At 57.4% G+C, this 19,649-nt stretch overlaps 1 protein-coding gene across 1 annotated transcript in view; it reads left to right on the plus strand.

Moving 5' to 3' along the window:
• Positions 1–19,649, plus strand: part of PRDM16 (PR/SET domain 16) — a 234,175-nt gene that overhangs the window by 196,485 nt on the left and 18,041 nt on the right. Inside the window, exons 6-10 of the mRNA XM_063105685.1 lie at positions 576–678; positions 7,500–7,716; positions 9,529–9,676; positions 10,284–10,437; positions 14,882–16,298. Coding sequence (XP_062961755.1) covers positions 576–678; positions 7,500–7,716; positions 9,529–9,676; positions 10,284–10,437; positions 14,882–16,298 — 2,039 coding nt within the window. The remainder of the gene's footprint in view (positions 1–575; positions 679–7,499; positions 7,717–9,528; positions 9,677–10,283; positions 10,438–14,881; positions 16,299–19,649) is intronic.

A 19,649-nucleotide genomic window follows, 5' to 3' on the forward strand; every position in this document is an offset into this window, starting at 1 on the left:
CCCAGGCCAGCAGTTGGGCACCAAGCTTGCAGCAGGCACACACTCCCCCTACCCCGTTTGCTCACAGCTTCTGCAGCCTGGTGTCCTGACCCATGGGGCTGGTGCCAGTTAATGGACATGTTCATAAGCAACCAAATTCACCCTACACCCCAAGCTCCCCCCGCCCGTAGCCCCAGTGGCCAAGGGTATCTCACCTACATACACTTTCATGAAAGAAACTTGAGAGCCGACCCAGGCCCACTCCTGATGAAAGTCTCTCTCGCTCTTTCCCTGGGATGCTGCCTGGTTGGGAACCTGAATGCTGACCCTCACCTATGTAATTTTGTACCGCCTTTATAAATATCCCCAAAGTGGGTAAAACAAATTAAACAGGGACTCAGTTCCTTTTGAGCATATTCTGCAGAACTTCCAGAGGGGACCCTCTTAGTGGCAATTAGCAGAAGGGTCGAGTGGGCTGCGGGCCAGCCTCCCCGTGAGCTGTGCCACAGTGCGCGGGGCTGAGTGCGCACAGAGTGGCTTTCCAGACAACAGCAAACACCCCCACTTACCCTTTCTCTCTGGTCTCTCCACCCTAGATTTATTATAAAGTCATTAAGGACATTGAGCCGGGCGAGGAGCTGTTGGTGCACGTGAAGGAAGGAGCCTACAACCTGAGCACGGTGCCGCCCGGTCTGGATGGTAAGACACCCCTGGGCTGCTGCCCCCAGGAGCCCCCACCCCACCCAGAAGAGGGGCACCCTGGCCTCGCCTCACTTCCTGCCACATAACGAGGACCAGGCATCCCCCTGCTGGTGGCTACGGCCCTGTGTTTGCAGGTCTCAGGCCAGCAGAAACTGCACCCGCCTACGGACTCCTCGACCTAAGGCTTCCTGTGTTCGTCCCGGGGTGTAGGAACCACATTCCGAATTTAAGATAGGGCTTCAGATAATGCGGGACAATTGGCCTCATGCTGAATTAGACCTCTGCAGGGTTCGAGTCCAGAGTCATTTTAAAATACTGTTATTGTTGTTATCAGCAACAGCAGCATTGTCGTCAAAAAAACCAGTTGTGTGCCTGGGGCTTTCTGTCGTGGGGGAAGTTTCCGTGTCGGGTGATAGCGCGCGCATCTGTCAAAGTGATGCCTATCATTAGTTAAAAGTCCAAGAGAAATGTGAGGGGCGATTTTATTTGGTGAGAAGGAAAATGTAGGACTTGGGGCGGGCCCTCCAGTGGCACCACGGTCCTGCCACCAGCCCGCGCAGGGCTGCAGGAATCCTGACTTCCCTTCCTCTCGACTTCCAACTCGGTATCTGCCTCCCCTTCTCCATCAGCCACACACCAAGTGTGCACGAGATGACACTCAAGGAAACGCCTGTCTCACACGGACGAGATTTTCTGAAACAGATTTATTTTCCTTCCTCCATGTTGTTAAGCCACGCGTCCCTGCCCTCTCGGGTCCTGCAGCGGTGGGTTCGAGGTGGCTGCATTGGCAAGGGAGGACTGGTCCCTCAGCTCCATGGGGTCCTTGCTGAGCACGGCTCCAGGCTCCACAGCTACTTCTTTCCTTTGGAGGAGACCCCACATGTGGACAGAGAAGCGGTGTCCCTTTCTAGCCATTCCAGAGCTGACTCCTCATGCTGAGAAAGGACGGAGGCTGGATTTTTCCTTCCGGCTCCCTTTCCCCTCCCCTACAAACACACCAAGGCTTAGTGTCTGATGTCACCAGCTGCAGGTTTCTCTAAGGAGCCACTCTAATTTCTCAGTGAAGACGTGGCACTGGCTCGGCCAGTGAGCTGGGCACTGGAACTAGCAGGAGGGCTCCAAGACCAGACCTGGGGAACTCTGCCTTAATTTACCCTTCGGGTCACCGAGCTTGGCCCAGCAATTAAGTCCTTCCTTTATACAGCAGCAGTTTATGTCCCTGAGTTGCCTGAAAGGAAGTTACCACCAAAGGACAATTTTATGAGCCAGGTCCTATCTGTTTTCTCCTCTAAAGTTTGGTTTTAATGGGGCCATGGAGAAAGGAAAAATAAGTTGCCAAGATCTGGATAGCAGGGGAAGGTCTCATTTTCCTTAAAATAATTATTGAAAAGACGTATGAATCTTAGATGTCGCACGAGAACTCCAAAAGATAAATCCACTTAACTGAAGGAGGGTGCTCGACGGTGGAATTTCATTTGTATAATGAAATTTCTTTCTTCCAAAAGGCTTTTTAAAAACCTCGATTCCTGTTCCCCACCCTCCTACCACCCCCGACATTAAATAACCTGGGTCTACTTTTTCCTGATAATCTATCGAACATTTGTGGGCTAATTGCTTTCCACACAGAATAGTCCAACGTCAAATATTTGACTTTTCCTGCTCTCTCCTGTCAAGATCACTTCTTAGCCTCCCAACAGCCACCCCCCAGTTAAACTCTGAATCACACTGAAAGAAAATGCAAAAATGTTCCTCACTACGATAATTATCATAAAAAATCTTTTATCCCAACCCCAGCTAAATGCAGCCGGCCCCTTATCACTGCAGGAATTTGGAGTAGGCTCTCGAGCTCTTTTGAGCCCGAGTCTGGTAGATTAGCATGTAGATGCCACGTAATTGCTAACCCCTTGGTTCTCCGAGGCCATTAGGCACCGATTTATTTTTCTGTTACATTCCTGCTCTGCCGTGAAAGTTGCCGATGGAACTTGAGATAGACAAGCAAGGCACAGATTTGACCAGCAAGACGCCAGGCTGCCACGGCGTTGGCTCAGTTGGTGCAGGTGGAAGGGACGCCTCGCCCCCCAGCCTGTGTCCCCGCGCCAGAGTGAGACAAGAGGCTTTGGTTTCCACTCACTATGTTCTGTGCTTTGGCTGCGGGAAAGGGGGCTTTGCCGGGGACCCTGTGCGGGGAGCAAGGAAGGAGGCAGGCCCTGGTTTGCCAGCAGGGCAGGGGGCGCCGAGCATGTGCCCTGCAGCTCGGGCTGGGCGCGCTGCTTCACCGAGGCGAGGTGGCTTTGTAAAGAAATGCGGTTCCAGCCGCCACACAAGTGATTCCAACCAGAGGGAAGCCACTTTCAGATTCATGAGCTCCAGCAACTTTTTATTTTGTGTTTACTCTTACAATGGAGAGGGGAATGATTCTCCTTGTGTGGGAACTTGCTGCTCGGGAGAAAATAAAGAAAATCATTTTCATTCAAACGCGCTTTTCTTTTTAGAAAGGCTCATGACAATTTACTTTTCCCCTCTCCAGAAAAGGTCAAGGAGATGCCGTGTATTGCGAACAGAGCACGAGGCAGAAGACAGAGAATATGACAGGACATAGCAGGGTCACGGACTATCAGAACGCAGCACGATCTTTTAGCGTTTCTTTAGAACGGGATTCCTTGTGCTGGGAAAATGAACCTATGTGGGCTGTGCCGTCCTCGCTGCCCACGCCCAGCTGCCCAGGGTGCGGCCAACACCAACTGCACCTGCCCTGGACAGGCGAGGCTCCGACGTGCTCTCTGCCCGGCTCTGTCCTTCAACAGGGACAAGCTTGGGTCCATGGAGGGAGGGGCAGAGCGGGAGGAGGGCAGCACTTGCCACCAACTGTGGTTCCATCCCTCCGGGACACCCCGAATGCCGTCGCAGCGAGAGTCAGACTGAGTTTTCATTTTAAATCCCCAATTTTTTAAAAAATTTTATTTTATTTTGTCACTATACAATGTGGTTGACTATTGTGGCCCAATCACCAAAACCTCCCTCCCTCCCTCCTCCCCCCCCACCCAACAATGTCCTTTCTGTTTGCTTGTCGCATCAACTTCAAGGAATTGTAATTGTTGTGTCTTCTCCCCCGCCCGCCCCCCGTTTATTTGTGTATTTATTTATTTATTTTTAGCTCCCACCAATAAGTGAGAACACGTGGTATTTCTCTTTCTGTGCCTGACTCGTCTCACTTAATATAATTCTCTCAAGGTCCATCCATTTTGTTGTAAATGGCAGTATTTCATTCGTTTTTATAGCTGAGTAGTATTCCATTGTGTAGATGTACCACATTTTCCGTATCCACTCATCTGATGATGGGCATTTGGGCTGGTTCCAACTCTTGGCTATTGTAAAGAGTGCTGTGATGAACATTGGGGAACAGGTATACCTTCGACTTGATGATTTCCATTCCTCTGGGTATATTCCCAACAGTGGGATAGCTGGGTCGTATGGTAGATCTATCTGCAATTGTTTGAGTAACCTCTGTACCATTTTCCATAGAGGCTGCACCATTTTGCAGTCCCACCAACAATGTATGAGAGTTCCTTTTTCTCCGCAGCCTCGCCAGCATTTATCGTTCAGAGTCTTTTGGATTTTAGCTATCCTAACTGGGGTTAGATGGTATCTCAGTGTGGTTTTGATTTGCATTTCCCGGATGCTGAGTGATGTTGAGCATTTTTTCATATGTCTGTTGGCCATTTGTATATCTTCCTTAGAGAAATGCCTTCTTAGCTCTTTTGCCCATTTTTTAATTGGGTTGCTTGTTTTTTTGTTGTAAAGTTGTTTCAGTTCCTTGTATATTCTGGATATTAATCCTTTGTCAGATGTATAATTTGCAAATATTTTCTCCCACACCGTTGGTTGTCTTAAACGCAAACAGTCAGTGGGAAGGGTTTTTTTTATCTTTGTTTTCAAATTTCAGCTTCTGTGCTTGTGTTCTTAGTTGGATCCAGAAAAAATAAAATAAAAATGGGCATTTCTAACCTAGTCGCAATGCCAGTCACAGGGCCCCATCTCAGCTCCTCCAGCCCGGGAAGTTGGAACAAACCCACAGGGCGGCTTTGCGGGGTCTGCGTGTCGGCTCCGTCTGAAGATGCTCTCGGTGCTCAGACAGACAGGATTCGTTCCATAGTGAAGATCCGAATTTCTAAGGCTGAGGGAGGGCCTGCTGAGGGCGATGGCAGTGAGCGCCTCCCGACCTCTCGCAGGCAGGTCACGTCGCTTTTCTCTCGTAACCCTCAGCGGGAAATTGGGACCCTGCCCACCCGCTTTCCTGAGCCCCAAACAGTGGAAAGGCCCCACTCCCGCAGCTCTGCCACTTCCACGGGCAAGTCATTCCATCTCTCCCGGCCTCAGCTGACCGGTTATAAAGCAGGGATACAAATAGTACCCACCTGGGTGCTCGTGAATGGACGAGGCTTTAATGCATGGATTCTGTTAAGTTCTTAGGACAGTGCCTGCCGCCTGGAAGCTCCTGATAAACCTCAGGTGTTCGTGTAGTTTGTACAGTAAACCGAAAGGAGTTTTTTCCCGAAAGGAGTTTGCATGCTTGAATTATTATATTTTAAAGGCGGCGTTTTGTAGATGTGTGGGGTGATCACTTCCGTAACGAGAATCATTCTCTCCCACCCCGTGCGTCGTGTCTGGGGTGCCCCTAGCACCCAAGGATGAGTCAGTGCCTAGATGGGTTTCATTTGCTCAGCACGTGTCTGGGGAAAGCTCCGAGTGGCACCTTCCCTGGAGATGTTTGGGATGGAGCCTTCCGAGCCCCAGAGGCTAGAGCCCCGCTGTGGAGCGCAGTCCTCGGGCAGGGCTGGGTGTCAGAGCTGGACTCCACAGACCCTGAGAGTCCTGCTCCCCTTTTCCCTTCAGGGTCTTTTCTTCCCCCAAACAAGAGCTGTCTTGACAGCAGGCTCAGGTCAGCGAGCAGGGCCTGGATGCCTGGACACTGGCTGGTTTCTAGCTCTCAGTGTTTGGTGCATCTTGACCACACGGGCACCTGCTCAGTCGGTCCCAAACACACACATCCCCAGAGCTCCGCTCGGCCTGGCAGCTCCTCCTCGTCACCTGGATATTTGTCTCTGTCCAAAGATGTGACCAAAAGTCGCATCTGGCGAGCTGGTGCTTGTATATCAGAATGGGTGTCAGCCGGTGAGCTTGGCCACCAGCATCTCCGAGCCAGTACCCAAGGAAGTCTCCGCCTTGGGCATCTGGGTGCCCACTGTTGGGGGTGCCAGGTATGGCCCAGGCCAGATATCAGGAACAGCACCTCCACCCTCAGACTCAGGGAAGCTTCCAGTCAGCAAGAGGGTGACCTCCCCCATAACTGCCACACTGCCCAGGCTGCCAGTGATTGGCATCCTTAGGATGCTGACATGGCCCGTGGTCATAGTGGTCTCTGAACCAAGGAAGGGGACAGGAGGCGGCCCCCTCCCCCATCTGCCCCCGTCTCCCCTGACTCCTTGCCTCTGCACTACTTAGTTCAGGCCTTTCAGGCCAATATTTAGCCCAAGTTTATTAAGGCTCCACTGAGTGCTGGGCACCGGGCATGTGCACACACACCCACATATACATTCACACGTGCACACAAACGCACCCACACACATTCACATGCACACAAACACACACGCATTCACTCACAAACATGCACGTTAAAATGCACACAAATACAATCCTATAACACATGCACAACTGCACACACATGGACACATACCACAAAAACACACAAGTACACACACAAAGTGCACATTCATGCTCATGTACACACAGTCACACATGCACACATATGGACATTTAAACATGCACACCCAATAGACATAACCCATGTACACAAACACATATATGTAACATGCACACACATGTGTATGTAACACATAAATGCACATTCATACACACAAAAACACATGCACATTCACATGTGCAAAGCATGCACACATGCACACGAGTTCATATGCACACTCATACCAACATGGGTGTAAATGCACAGGCGTACACATACACTCACACAAAGATGCACAAACATGGGTTCAGATATGCTCCGGTGTCCTCACTCATGCACACACATGCACATGCACACACATCCACACACAGCTGCACGCCCATGTCAAGATGCACACAGCACACACGCACATGCCCACATGTGCACACAAGCACACAGATGCATCATTCAACTCATTTGTGCAGGGGCTCAGTGCAAGTGTTCTCTTTCCAGACCTGGGTGGGACGTGGAGCCTTCCTTAGGTGGGGAGGGGGATGCCCTCTCTAGGGGAAAGATGCAGTTCAGGCAGCTGCAGGCAGGGAGGCTGGGATGACAGCTCCGGCTGATTGTTTGGCTTGGCACTGTGGTCAGGATGCTGCCTCGTAAACTTAATAATAGCTGCCCCCCCTTTTAATTTGTTTGACCTTGACGACAATAATTTATTATACGCACTGGAGCTCTGTCGTCTTTTTTCTCCTAATTCATAAACAAAGCACTTGGCCCAGCTTCCTCCTCCACTCTGAGCGTGGGGCCTGCTCGAGCCCACAGTGGCTGCCTGAGATGCAGGAAGGGACCCTGGGGTGGCCCCGTGAGGCAGAGATCAGGGTCCATCATGCTCCCAGGGCTCGTCCCTATGGTCCTGTCTCCTGGGTCCAGGATGAGGAAGCAGAGCAGGACCAGCCAGTGCACAGGCCCCTCGGGACGGTGCTGAGGGGGCCAGGTCTCCCAAGCCCTCTGCAGGCCCTGGGACAGGCCCTGGGATGGGCCCTAGGACAGGTCTCCGGCTCACCTACCCACCTCCCTGCCCCCTCTTTTGCAGAGGAGCCCACGTTCCGCTGTGCCGAGTGTGACGAGCTCTTCCATTCCAAGCTGGACCTGCGGCGCCACAAGAAGTATGCGTGCAGCTCGGCAGGGGCCACGCTCTACGAGGGTCTGGGCGAGGAGCTGAAGGCCGAGGGCCTGGGCAGCGGGGGCAGCAGCGACGGGCAGCCCCACGAGTGCAAGGACTGTGAGCGGATGTTTCCCACCAAGTACAGGTGCCACTGCCCTGCCCCTCCCTCCCAGAAACACCAGGGAGCCCTAAGGAGGGCAGAGGTCGGCCCGTTCCCCATCCCCACCCGCTCTGACAGGCCAGGGGCTCCAGGGACAGGCGGAGACACAGGGTTCCCTCCAGTGCACTGGGATGCATACCCAGCCACTCATGTGGCAGGGCTGGACTTAGGGCGCACAGCTGGTGCAGAAGCTGGTGGGCGGAGCTGCAGGTGGTCCCTGGTTCTCACTGCAAAGGGCCTGCTCCCAGAAAAATCTGCCAGACACCCAGTTGAGATGCTGCTGGCCCTGCCAACCCGCACAGTCAGGGCTGAGTTGTGGAGACAGACTAGAAAAGAGTCAGAAACGCAGACCAGACCCTGGCACGTGCAGGGATCAGCCCCAGGGCTGCATCTGTAAGAAGGTCCCAGACTGGGATGCATGGGGTGGCCTCACCCTCTGGATACATGCACTGCTCCTTCTCAGATAATGGCTACGAGTGGAAAGAGGTCACCCAGGAGTCCCCTTAACCCCCCAGACACCGGCCTCTGCTCCCCGTGGTATGGGGGGACAGCCACTTTTCCCAGGAGGGACTTCAGAGAGTGCTGGGCCCGCAGTGTGATGGTCAGACACAGTCAGCGCAGAGCAGGCCCAAGCTGGCCCTCCCCTTCCCCAAGGCCAGGCAGGAGTCAGGACCTAGAGACTAGGGGACTTGGGGACCCTGTGCACCCTGGGAAAGATGAGCTTCCTGGGCTCTGTGGGGAGAAGCCAGGACATTCAGTCCCTGTGCTCTAGAGCCAGGGAAACTTTACCAACTTGGGTGCTTCCTCCAGTCTTTGAGAATTTCCTCCAGGACGGCCTTGCAAAGTCAGAGCAAAACCCATCAGGCCACTAACCGGCTGTGTGATTGCTGGGGATTTACGCCGATCCCATCACAACCTCCCTGGGGACAGCAAGCCCTCCACCCTGAACAGATGACTGAGAAAATAAGTGTTTGGGCAAGTCCCGACTGAGGCCCTCTGCAGTAAGCACTGCTCAAGAGGGTCCATGTTTTCTTTACATAAACACATAAATCACAATTAACAACAGGGAAAAAGATACAATCTCCCGATGCTTGGAACCAGGCCTTTCTGATCTAAATGGATGGCTGGGCCCCGTAATTAACGGGCCGTGATGTATTACTGCTTTGCTCATGAAGATTAACGGTCATCCCCGGGATGGGAGGAAAAGCAGGGTGTCCCCGGAGAGGAGGGGATTAGAAGCTGCTCGTTCCGCCAAGTGGAGCGGCCCCCCAGCAGCTGCTCTCTCCCCCTCATCACATGTCACTTGGAGACCCCCTCCTTCACTCCCGCTGCCTCCTCGGTGTGTGCCTAGCTCAGCCTGAAGGACCCCCGAGGAGCTCAGAGGGGTGGCCTTGGGTGGCCTGGGCCTTGCCACCACTCTGGGGCTTGGGCAAAGTTCAAGCTTCAGGACCCCTTATTTCTTAGGCCCAAGCTTAGCCTCAAGGTTAGGACCGTCCCAAGGGGCGGCCAAGGAGTACAGGCTGCCCTGCCCCCGGGTGCTGGGAGGGTGGCCTTGGGGAGGGACTGAGCTCCGTGCAGGCATCGGCTTCCTCGTCCGATGGGGAAAGGACGCTGATGGCCCTCGTACTGTTGGCCGGTCCAGACAGGAGGTGGACAGAAGAGATGCTGGGACTGCTCTGGCCCCAGCAGTGTGGAGGACTCTGGGGGCCACGGAGAGCAGGCCGTGTGGGGTCGGGGGCCTCCCCTCTAGGGCAGAGGGCGGCAGTGGGGCCGCGTGACCCTGTGCTCTGTGTGCAGCTTAGAGCAGCACATGATCGTCCACACGGAGGAGCGAGAGTACAAGTGCGACCAGTGTCCCAAGGCCTTCAACTGGAAGTCCAACCTCATCCGCCACCAGATGTCCCACGACAGTGGCAAGCGCTTCGAATGTGAAAACTGCGTGAAGGTACCGTGCACGCGCCCCTGCCGCTCCCACGCACCCTGCCTTCCACAGACAGGCACGGATCCGCCACCCTCTCCCCCCTGCCCACTGCAAAATGCAGGTACAGTGCAGCCGGGCAGCTGGAGGCCCCAGGTCACTTGGCCCTTCCATTCTACTTGGGCGGAAGGGAAGTCTCGGAGAAGACGGGCTCCTGCAGCTCAGAAGGACCAGGGCCAAGACCTGAACCCGGTCCTCTGCGGGCGGGCTGTCGTGCTCCTGCTGACACGAAAGGAAGGGGCTGGCAGGGGACCCTCCCGCAGCCCAAGCCCTCACGGGGGTGGCCCTTTAGCTTAGAAACGCGCTCTGTGTTTCTGCCTCATGCAGCCCGTGGCCACAGTTTTCCCAGGAAGTATTGCTGAGGAAACCAGGGCCGGGGAGGCTCAGCAGCTCACGTAGGGCCACCCTGGACCCTGCTGTGGCATGGACCCGTCCTGGCCAGCTCAGTGCAGGGTCAGGGCAGGCAGGGACACAGGCAGGACCCAGCCTTCATGGCCCCTGGTGCAGCGGCCAGACCCGGGCCAACTGGGGGGCATCGAGACAGGGCACGAGCCCACAGCGATGGTCTCCCCAGGTGTTCACGGACCCCAGCAACCTGCAGCGGCACATCCGCTCGCAGCACGTCGGCGCCCGGGCCCACGCCTGCCCAGACTGTGGGAAGACCTTCGCCACGTCCTCCGGCCTGAAGCAACACAAGCACATCCACAGCACCGTCAAACCCTTCATATGTGAGTTGTCCCCGCGGGCTGCCCGCCCTCCCTCCCTCACTCCTCCCTGCTATGCGCGGGCACCACGGGGTCAGGCCAAGGTGTGGCATCCCCTGGGCTCTCCTCCCACTCAGAGGACCCCTATTTAGAAAAGTCTCCTGCAAGGTCTTGACATGTCTGCCAGGTGAGGCCTGGTTCCCTGGCAGGTAGGTAACGAGTGGTGGGAAGGACCAGGTCTGGTCCAGGGTCCTACAGAGGAAGGCACAGCCCTTTCTCCCCCAAGAGCCCTTCCTGTCCCCTGCCCTCACACCCACCCTAGCTGAGCTCCAGAGGGTGTCCTTCCTGCTGCCCTGTGCATGACCATCTTCTAGGGAGACCCTGTGTGCCCAGCGCTGTTGCAGGCGGCCAGGCCAGCGGTAAATAAAAGAGCTCCTATCCTCAGGTGACTTGTGCACTAGTGCGAGGAGACAGACAAGCTGTATGAACAAGGTGACAGGCACACCAGCCTGGGGACAGTGGTGCAGGGCTAGGGCCTCACGCAGGGCCAGGTTGGCAGCCTGGGGTGGGCCGTGCTCCTGCACGTTCCAGCAGAGAGAGAGCGCATGTGCCTGCGGAGGAGGCTCAGGAAGGGGGCAGTGGGCACAGGGGCCTTGAGGCCAGGGGTGTTTGGGGAGGAGGCGTCAGAGGTCACCAGGTCCCGGGGACCGACTGGGCCAGTGCAGGGATATCGACCCTGATTCTCAGCGGGTTCAGAAGCCACTGAAGTTTGCTGTCTGCTGAGCATGGGGCCAAGTCATTTTTTCCCACACGTTGTAGTGCGACATCTTTACAGAATTTCTGCCATCTCCACCTGACAGGGAAGGAAGCCAAGGCTGCCAGGCACTGGGTGACCTGACGCCCAAGTCCAGCTGCAGAGTACAGATTCTAGCTTAGGGGCTGGCTCCTGACCCCAGGCGGGGCGACCTCGAACCTTGGGCTCCATCGTGTCGGTGTGGTAGGAGTGATTCTGGGGGGTTGGGCACTTGGGGTCAGGGTGTTCACACTAGAGTGCAGGACACTCGGGCACTGGCCACTGCCCCAAAGAGGCGATGCTGACCAGTGGGCCAGGCCTATGTCGGGCAGCTGGGGCTGTGCCTCTCTCCCACCCACAGCCCCCAGCCCAGACTTCCGGTTGTCTTGCTAGAGATGACTCAGACCCCAACCTTGCCTGGGTCACCGGCTCCCCCAAGGAGGAACCCAAGGGAGAAAGACCTCCTCTGTTGGCCGTTCCACATATTCTGTTTTCCGTTTACCAACCACCTCCTTCACCTGCAGGCCCCAGAAAGGCACATCTGAGCAGTGGTGGGACCAGCCCCGTCACCCTGCACGGGCCGTGACCGTTCCCTCGGGGAGGGGCCACGACGAGGCTGAGCTGGGCGTGGGGGGGACAGGGCACCATGACTTTGTGACTGGAAGGAAACACCCTGCTTTGCCCGGTCACATCTCAGTGGTTCCCACTGTGGGAGGGGCACGTGTTAATGCATTAAAGAATAGCTGGGTGTCTTAAAGCAATCTCAGAAACAAGAAAATTGTAAACGTCATTGCCCTTCTGGGCATGCAGACAAGCTTTTTAAAGTCCCATTGGATCAATGTAATAACAGTTCCAGGAGCCACACCTCTGCTCTGCACTGCACGTGCGTGCCGGAGAACAGGACACTGGCGTCCGTAGCTCTCACGCCTCTGGGCTGTGCTCCAAGCTCACCTTTGTGCCTGCTTTTTGGCTAATGAGATAAAACTAAAAAAACAAAAACAAAAAAAACCCCCCAAAAAACCGCCAAATGTGGCCAGGCTGAGTTTATGAACATTTCACTCAAGATGATGCAAATTTTAGAAATTAGACACATGAAATACAGACGCATGTATCACCCAAACCTCGGCACAGCGTGCTTTGGTGCACATTAGAGGGTTGTAGTCAGGCTTGGAGAGGAAAATCTGCAAGAAGTAAGGGTGGTGGGCTCCAAATGTTGTGGCCCTTTCAAGGAATGACCAGTCACTTGAGAGAGCTCCCCACAGCCAGGCTCCCAGTGGCGCAGGCACTAATGTGCAGACTCTGTGTGCAACCCGCAACACACACAGATGGGCACCAAAATGCCAGGAAGCCCCCCCACCTCACTGACCACGCAGACTGAGGGGCATCATACTCTGTGATCGCTCTCCACCAGGGAGCTTGGGTGTGCACTGGGGAGGGGGTTGCATGCACGTGTGCATGTGTGTGTGTGTGTGTGTGTGTGTGTGTGTGTGTGTGTGTGTAAGAGGGAGATAGGGAAGGAGGGCAGGGGAGGGAGCGAGAAGGGTGTCTGGGTGCAGAAGCAAGCAGTCTCCTCGTGGGCACTTTTCAGGAAAGGACCTTGGCTGGAACAAGGGTGCGAGGGTGCATGTGAGAGAGAGAGACACTGTGTGTGTGTCCACACACGAGCCTTGAGGAAAAGAAACTCCTGGCAGGGCAAGCACTGCCCAGGGTCCCTCCACATCCTGGCAGGGCTTGGGGCACCCTCCGTCCAGCACTGGTCCCCATGTCCAGGTCACTGTAGCTGCACCGCCCTTCCTCCACCTGCAGGCGACCTCTGTCTCTTCTCGTGGGCTCTGACCCATCTATCAGTCGTCCCTGGGGTCCAGGACCTCAATCTCCTGAGGCCTCTCTGCAGCCTGCAGCCCCAGTGTTTCTGCAGGTCCAGCCCCCTGCAGGACCCCTTCATGGATAGGTAGGAGCCAAGGGTCCCCAAGCCCAGGCACAGCCACTGGCCCACAGGGCCCCTTGTTGAAGCTATCCTGGCAAGAGACCTGCACAGAGCCAGCATTCAAGCCCAAGCTGGCAGCAGCCACTGACAAGAGGTTGGTAGAGCCCTGTGGAGGGCCGGGTGCAGCGAGGGCATCGGGAGTGTCCAGGTGTTGCTTGTTGGCTGGCATGGCATGAGCTCCTCCCTGAGGGTAGGCAGGTGACCCCAGGATATATACAGACCATCCCGTGGAGTGGCACCTCTCTGTCAGCAGCCTTCCAAAAGGGCAGATTTGGTTAAATGAGGCAAAGTTCTCCTGTCAGCGGCTCCCTGCTAGAATCGCCTGAAGTCAGGCTGCCGAGCGTTTGCGGAGAGCGATGAGCCCAGTCAAGTCCTTGTTTCCACCGGGCTGTGTTTAGGGGGCAATTGCCCTGCAGAGAGAGACACACAGGTGCGTGTGTGTGCAGGTGTGTGCGTGTGTGTGCGTGTGTGTGCGTGTGCGTGTGTGCGCATGTGCGTGTGTGTGCAGGTGTGTGCAGGTGTGTGCAGGTGTGTGCATGTGTGTGCAGGTGTGTGCGTGTGGGTGCAGGTGTGTGCGTGTGCCCATGGTCCTCCCTTTCTCATTAGAAAAACAAGAGCAGAAAGACAAGCTGGTGATTTGCTGACCCCTGATTCACAGGCCTCGGGTCCCCCGAGCCTCTGGGCCCTGGAGTTGGGCTCGGTGGCTCTGCTCTCTCCTGTGGAGGGAAGATGCCAGATCCTGGCCCTGCCTCTCCCCTCTCAGTTTGGGGAGGTTCCTGGAAGGAGGATTTTCACTTTCTCAAAGGTGAAACCCATTCCTCTCCACACGCCCCCTTGCATGGGGATCACCTCCCATCCCACCTTCAGCCACCCCCAGATGGTGGCCAAGTGCTGCCAGGAGCCGTGCTCCCCGAGCCTGGACTCCCCTGAGCCGGAGCCCCATAGAACCCCCAGCAACGGTTTGCATCCCCCCCCACCCCCGGAGGCCACCCGCTCCTGGGATGCAGTGGCAGGCCTGGGGCAGAGCCAGAGCAGGAGGGAGGAAGCAAGCAGCATTTTAAATCTCTGGGGACTGGGAGACCCGATCAGAGTGGCTGGTGTTTCTTCCACCCCCGCTGGGGCAGCGGTCCCTGAAGTGCAGAGGACGGTGACCGGGTTCTGAGCCCGCTGGCCTCGTAGGCTGCGGAAGCTGCAGACGTGGCTGTGCAACTTCTCTTTGTGGTGCCCAGCCCTGGGGAGCAGGCTCACCCTCCTTCTGTGATCTCTGAAGGTCCTGGCTCCCGAATTAGCAACACTCTGGGGCAGCTGGGAGGAAGCAGTGACGTCCCCATTTGCCTGAAAAGGAGATCGAGGCTCTGTGGGGTCTGTGAAGCTGGCCCAGGGGCCCAGGGCAGGGCTCGGGTGGTCTTGGCCAAAGCGAGCCAGACACTGGAGGCCACTCCAGGGTGGGGTGCGTGTGCACAGGCACACACACACGTGTTCATGCGTGCACATGTGTGCCCATGCTTGCATGCTTACATACACGTGGGCATACACAGACATGCACGTGTGTAGGCACATGTGTGTGCATATGCACACATGCACAGTACACCCACGCGTGCCCACAGACCCCTGGTCCCACCCCTCTGGGCGCAGGGCTTCCTGGTACTTCATGGCATGTGTGTCTTTGCTTTCTGCTGATGTTCTAGGTGAGGTCTGCCACAAGTCCTACACCCAGTTCTCCAACCTGTGCCGGCACAAGCGCATGCACGCCGACTGCCGCACGCAGATCAAGTGCAAGGACTGCGGGCAGATGTTCAGCACTACCTCCTCCCTCAACAAGCACCGGCGCTTCTGCGAGGGCAAGAACCATTACACGCCTGGCGGCCTCTTCACCCCAGGCCTGCCCCTGGCCCCCAGCCCCCTGGTGGACAAGACTAAGCCCCCTACCACTCTCAACCACGCCGGCCTGGGCTTCCACGAGTACTTCCCCTCCCGGCCGCACCCGGGCAGCCTGCCCTTCTCCACGGCGCCCCCGGCCTTCCCCGCGCTTACACCCGGCTTCCCGGGCATCTTCCCTCCGTCCTTGTACCCCCGGCCGCCTCTGCTACCTCCCACACCCTTGCTCAAGAGCCCCCTGAACCACACCCCGGACGCCAAGCTCCCCAGCCCCCTGGGGAACCCGGCCCTGCCCCTCGTCTCCGCGGTCAGCAACAGTGCCCAGGGCGCCACCGCGGGCACCGGGCCCGAGGAGAAGTTCGGGAGCCGCCTGGAGGACTCGTACGCGGAGAAGCTCAAGACGCGGATCAGCGACGTGTCGGACGTCAGCGACTTCGAGGACATCAACACCACGACGGGGACTGACCTGGACACGAGCACGGGGACCGGCTCAGACCTGGACAGCGACGCGGACAGCGACCGTGACAAGGTCAAGGACAAGAGCAGGCCGGCTGAGGGCAAGCCCGAGCTTGGGGGCGGCTCGGCACCCCCTGGGGCCCCCAACAGCCTGGCCGAGGTGCCCGTCTTCTACGCCCAGCACGCCTTCCTCCCGCCGCCCGACGAGCAGCTGCTGGCCGCGTCGGGCGCCGCAGGCGACTCCATCAAGGCCATTGCGTCCATCGCCGAGAAGTACTTCGGCCCGGGCTTCATGGGGATGCAGGAGAAGAAGCTGGGCTCGCTGCCCTACCACTCGGTGTTCCCCTTCCAGCTCCTGCCCAACTTCCCACACTCCCTCTACCCCTTCACGGACCGAGCCCTCACCCACAACTTGCTGGTCAAGGCCGAGCCAAAGTCGCCCCGGGACACCCTCAAGGTGGGCGGCCCCAGTGCCGAGTGCCCCTTCGACCTCACCACCAAACCAAAAGAGGCGAAGCCCATCCTGCCCACGCCCAAGGTCCCCTTGGTGCCCGCATCCGGCGAGGAGCAGCCTCTGGACCTGAGCATCGGCAGCCGGGCCCGGGCCAGCCAGAACGGAGGCGGCCGGGAGCCCCGCAAGAACCACATCTACGGCGAGCGGAAGCTGGGGCCCGGCGAGGCGCTGCCCAAGGTGTGCCCGGCGCAGCTGCCCCAGCAGCCCTCGCTGCACTACGCCAAGCCATCCCCCTTCTTCATGGACCCCATCTACAGGTATAACACGCCCCGCCCTCCCCTGTGCTCCCACAGGGCCACGACCCGCCCCGGTGGCAGCTGGGTGGGCTCAGTGCAGGGGTCTCCCTGTTTCGAGAGCTCCCTCAAGGCTCTTCCCTCTGCCTTTGCTGGCTTCGGGGAGGTGACTCGGCCCCGGAGGGGTCCGCATCCTGCCTGAGGGAAGCCGGGCTTGGCCGTTCCTAGGGTGGGCAACTGGCCAGGGCCACGGTTGGGAGGCCAGAGCGGTGCTCCCAGACACACGTGGTTCCAACGTCCACTGCCTGCTTCAGCCCCGCACGAGCCCCCATCTCCAGCTGCCTTTTCTGGACCAATTTCCACCTCCCACAAGTCAGAGGGTCCTGCTTCCTCTGAGTGTCTTCTCTACCCCCAACGGCTCTGCTTCCCTGTGGCTGCTCCTGTGGCCCCCGGCCCCACCCTGGAGCCACAGCGAGGGCTTTCTGGTGGCCCAGGGGAAATCAGAGAAGGGGCTGCTGGGCCCTGGAGAGAGGAGGGGGAGGAGGCCGGAGGAGTCTGGGGGGCTGAGGAAGCATCACTGTCCCAACTCCCTGATGCCCCGGGTGGGGGCAAATTTAATCCCACTCCCCGATTTCTGGGCAGGCTTTGAGCCTCCCTAGAGTGCAATGAGCGCAGGGCTAGGTTAGACGAGAGGGGTCGTACCCCTAGGAGCCCCTGCCCCACGCTGCCTGCGTGTCTGTGTAAGGGAGATGCAGGCAGGTGAACCTGGGTGTGCTCGTGAGTGGGCTGGGCTGGTGCAACTGATGTGGGCCTGTGCCTCGAAGAGAGACACGTGTGCACACACGTGTGCATGCATGCACTGGTGCGTGGGGGGCATGCGGCAGCCCTTCCTGGCCTGCATGTCTACCATTCTCCTTGGGGCCAGCCACATCCTGGGGACATGGAGCCCACAACTCCAAGAGAGGCAGCAGGTGAGCAGGTCACACCTGCTGCATTTTGGGTTCTCGGAAGACAAAGATGAGGCAAAATGTCAGAGCAAGGCAGGCTGAGAGCTGCTGGCCAAGAAGTGCAGGGTGGGCACGTCTCCATGTGTCTGCATCGAGGACACCTGTCCTGCTGCCAGCATGTCCAGCATGACCCTGAGGCCTGGCCTGGGTCTGCTGCCAGGGCCTACTTTCTGCCGACATCCTGACGTCATCACAGGAAACATAAGCAGTGCCCTCAGGTGTTTCTTTAAGCACCCACCACCTGTAGATGGTTTGAGAGAGGGGGCAACTTGTCATCTGTCAAAGGCCCTGCTGCCCATCGGCTTTCTGGGGTGAGCATGGCCAGCCAAAGTCTGAGGAAGCGCTTGCCAGTTAAAATCAGGGACTCCAGGACTCCCAGCGGGCCAGGAAACAGCAGGGATGAGAGGGTAGGGGTACTGGCACCCAGGGGGACAAGCACAGGACCTGAGGCGGGGTTTGGGGACCAAGGGACAGAGCCTCCTGGTCAGGCCCTGTGCTGGAGCCAGCAGCCGGGCAAGCTTCTCCCCAGTCCGCCCTGGTCTCCTGCTACCTCTGCTTTCCTGGCCTCTGCTCCCCTCTGCCCTTTGCCTCCAACAACCCCCTTAGCCTCTTCTTTGCCACATCCAGCCCTTCAACGCCCACAGTCTTGGTTTAGGGCTTTGGGCCTTTTCCTAGAAGCTGCAGGGAGCAGATGGTCAGGCTGCAGGTGGGACCCATGGGTGCCAGTCACAGGGCCCTGAAGGCGCCCATCCCCAGCTCCCCGCAGAGCTCCCCCAAGGCCACACATGTCCCCAGCTCTCGTCTTTGGGATTTAGGATCTAGCAGCTGCTAGAGAGGCTGCCTGGATCCTGCCTTTATACACAGACTGACTCAGGAGGTTTTCCTGCTTAGCAAACACCAGCTGAGCGCCTGAGTGTGGGTTCACTCTAAATTGCCCTCAAGTCCAATCCAGGTAGACAAATGCACGGCAAGTGGAAGGCTTCCTTCCAAGTGAAGGTGCCAGAGGCTGTGACCGCCCGTGGAGATGCTGGGCTTTGGGGAGAAGGTCCCCTCAGCCTCTCGGCCCCTCTGCTCCTGGGTCCTCCCTCCCGTCACACAGCTGGTGCGTCCATGAGGATGGGCTGCAAACGCCTCCGTGACAGAAGCAGAGCATCTCGGCACAACACACGTCCTCCGTGGGTCAGCAGGGTCTGCTGGCCTCGGTCACTCAGGGAGCCAGGCTTGTGGGGACGCCACGGGACACAAGACCAGGAAAAGGCAGGATAGACAGCAAGACAAACCGCACACGGCCGGGTCTGGGTTCACTGGGATGGTGTGCCTAACCCCCCTCAAAGAGGGCCCGAGCCACCCTGCCGTGGCCCGTGGCTTCCCACACCTCGAGCCCTCGTCCCACTGCAAAGCCTTTTCCTCCCTGGGTCCCCTTGCTCTCGGCCAATGCTGCCAACCCCAGAATGTCTCTTGAAAGTTGGACTTGCAGAGGGAGAGAACATACCGAGGGTTGCCGGGGTGGAGGTGGGTGCGGGAGGGAGATTGGGGAGAGGTTGGGGAAAAAATAGAATATAAATTGGGTATTTCTACCATCTCGCATTGAAAAGTTTGAATAAATCCAAAAAAAAAAAAAAAAAAGATTAGAGTAGGTGAAGTAATAAATTATAAAACAATAAACATTTTAATTAAACCAAAAAAAAAAAAAAACCCAGAAAGGCCAATCCCACACAGCCCTATGTTGGTCGGGGCCTTGGTTAAACTCAGCAAAGTGAGGGCCCGAGTGAATCTCCCCCACGCTGACAAGTGCCTGTCCCTTTGCGGGGCAGAGAACCTTCTCTGCCTTCTCTGTCCTCAGAGCCCTCCCCCTCCTGGACCAGGGTCGTTTGGGGTCTCTGTGGGGTTACCTGCGGCCTTGGGGTGGCTGTATTTTCCTCGGTGGCTTGTGCCCTCCTGTGGTCACCTCACCTGTTTCGCTGTGGTCCGTGCCCCCCCACCCCAGTTTCTGTTCTGGTCCCCTGGACGGCAGAGAAGCCAAGACCCCACTTCCTAGAGTCGTGAGCAGGAGTGAGGGACACCAGCGCCCAGCAAGGGCCCGAGCGAGTGAACAGGAGCCCCAGTCCTGAGTGTGCTCAGAGGGGTGTTGGGGGGAGGGCCACAGGTCTGACCAAAGAGATGCCGAGAAAGAGGCTCACGGGTCCCAACCCCTGCCGGGGGCTGCAGCGGGCGTGGGAAGATCCCCCACGGCTGGGAATCCTCGGGGTACAGCAGGGGTCAGTGGATGCCACCCCGACCACCAGCTTCGCTTACCATGGAGACTTGTTTTGTGTTTAGCAGAGTTGTCATTGGCATTTGGAGAAGATTCTAGAATTGCAATCTCCAG

This window comes from Cynocephalus volans, chromosome 8 (assembly GCF_027409185.1).
Source record: "Cynocephalus volans isolate mCynVol1 chromosome 8, mCynVol1.pri, whole genome shotgun sequence".
Lineage (NCBI taxonomy): Eukaryota > Metazoa > Chordata > Mammalia > Dermoptera > Cynocephalidae > Cynocephalus > Cynocephalus volans.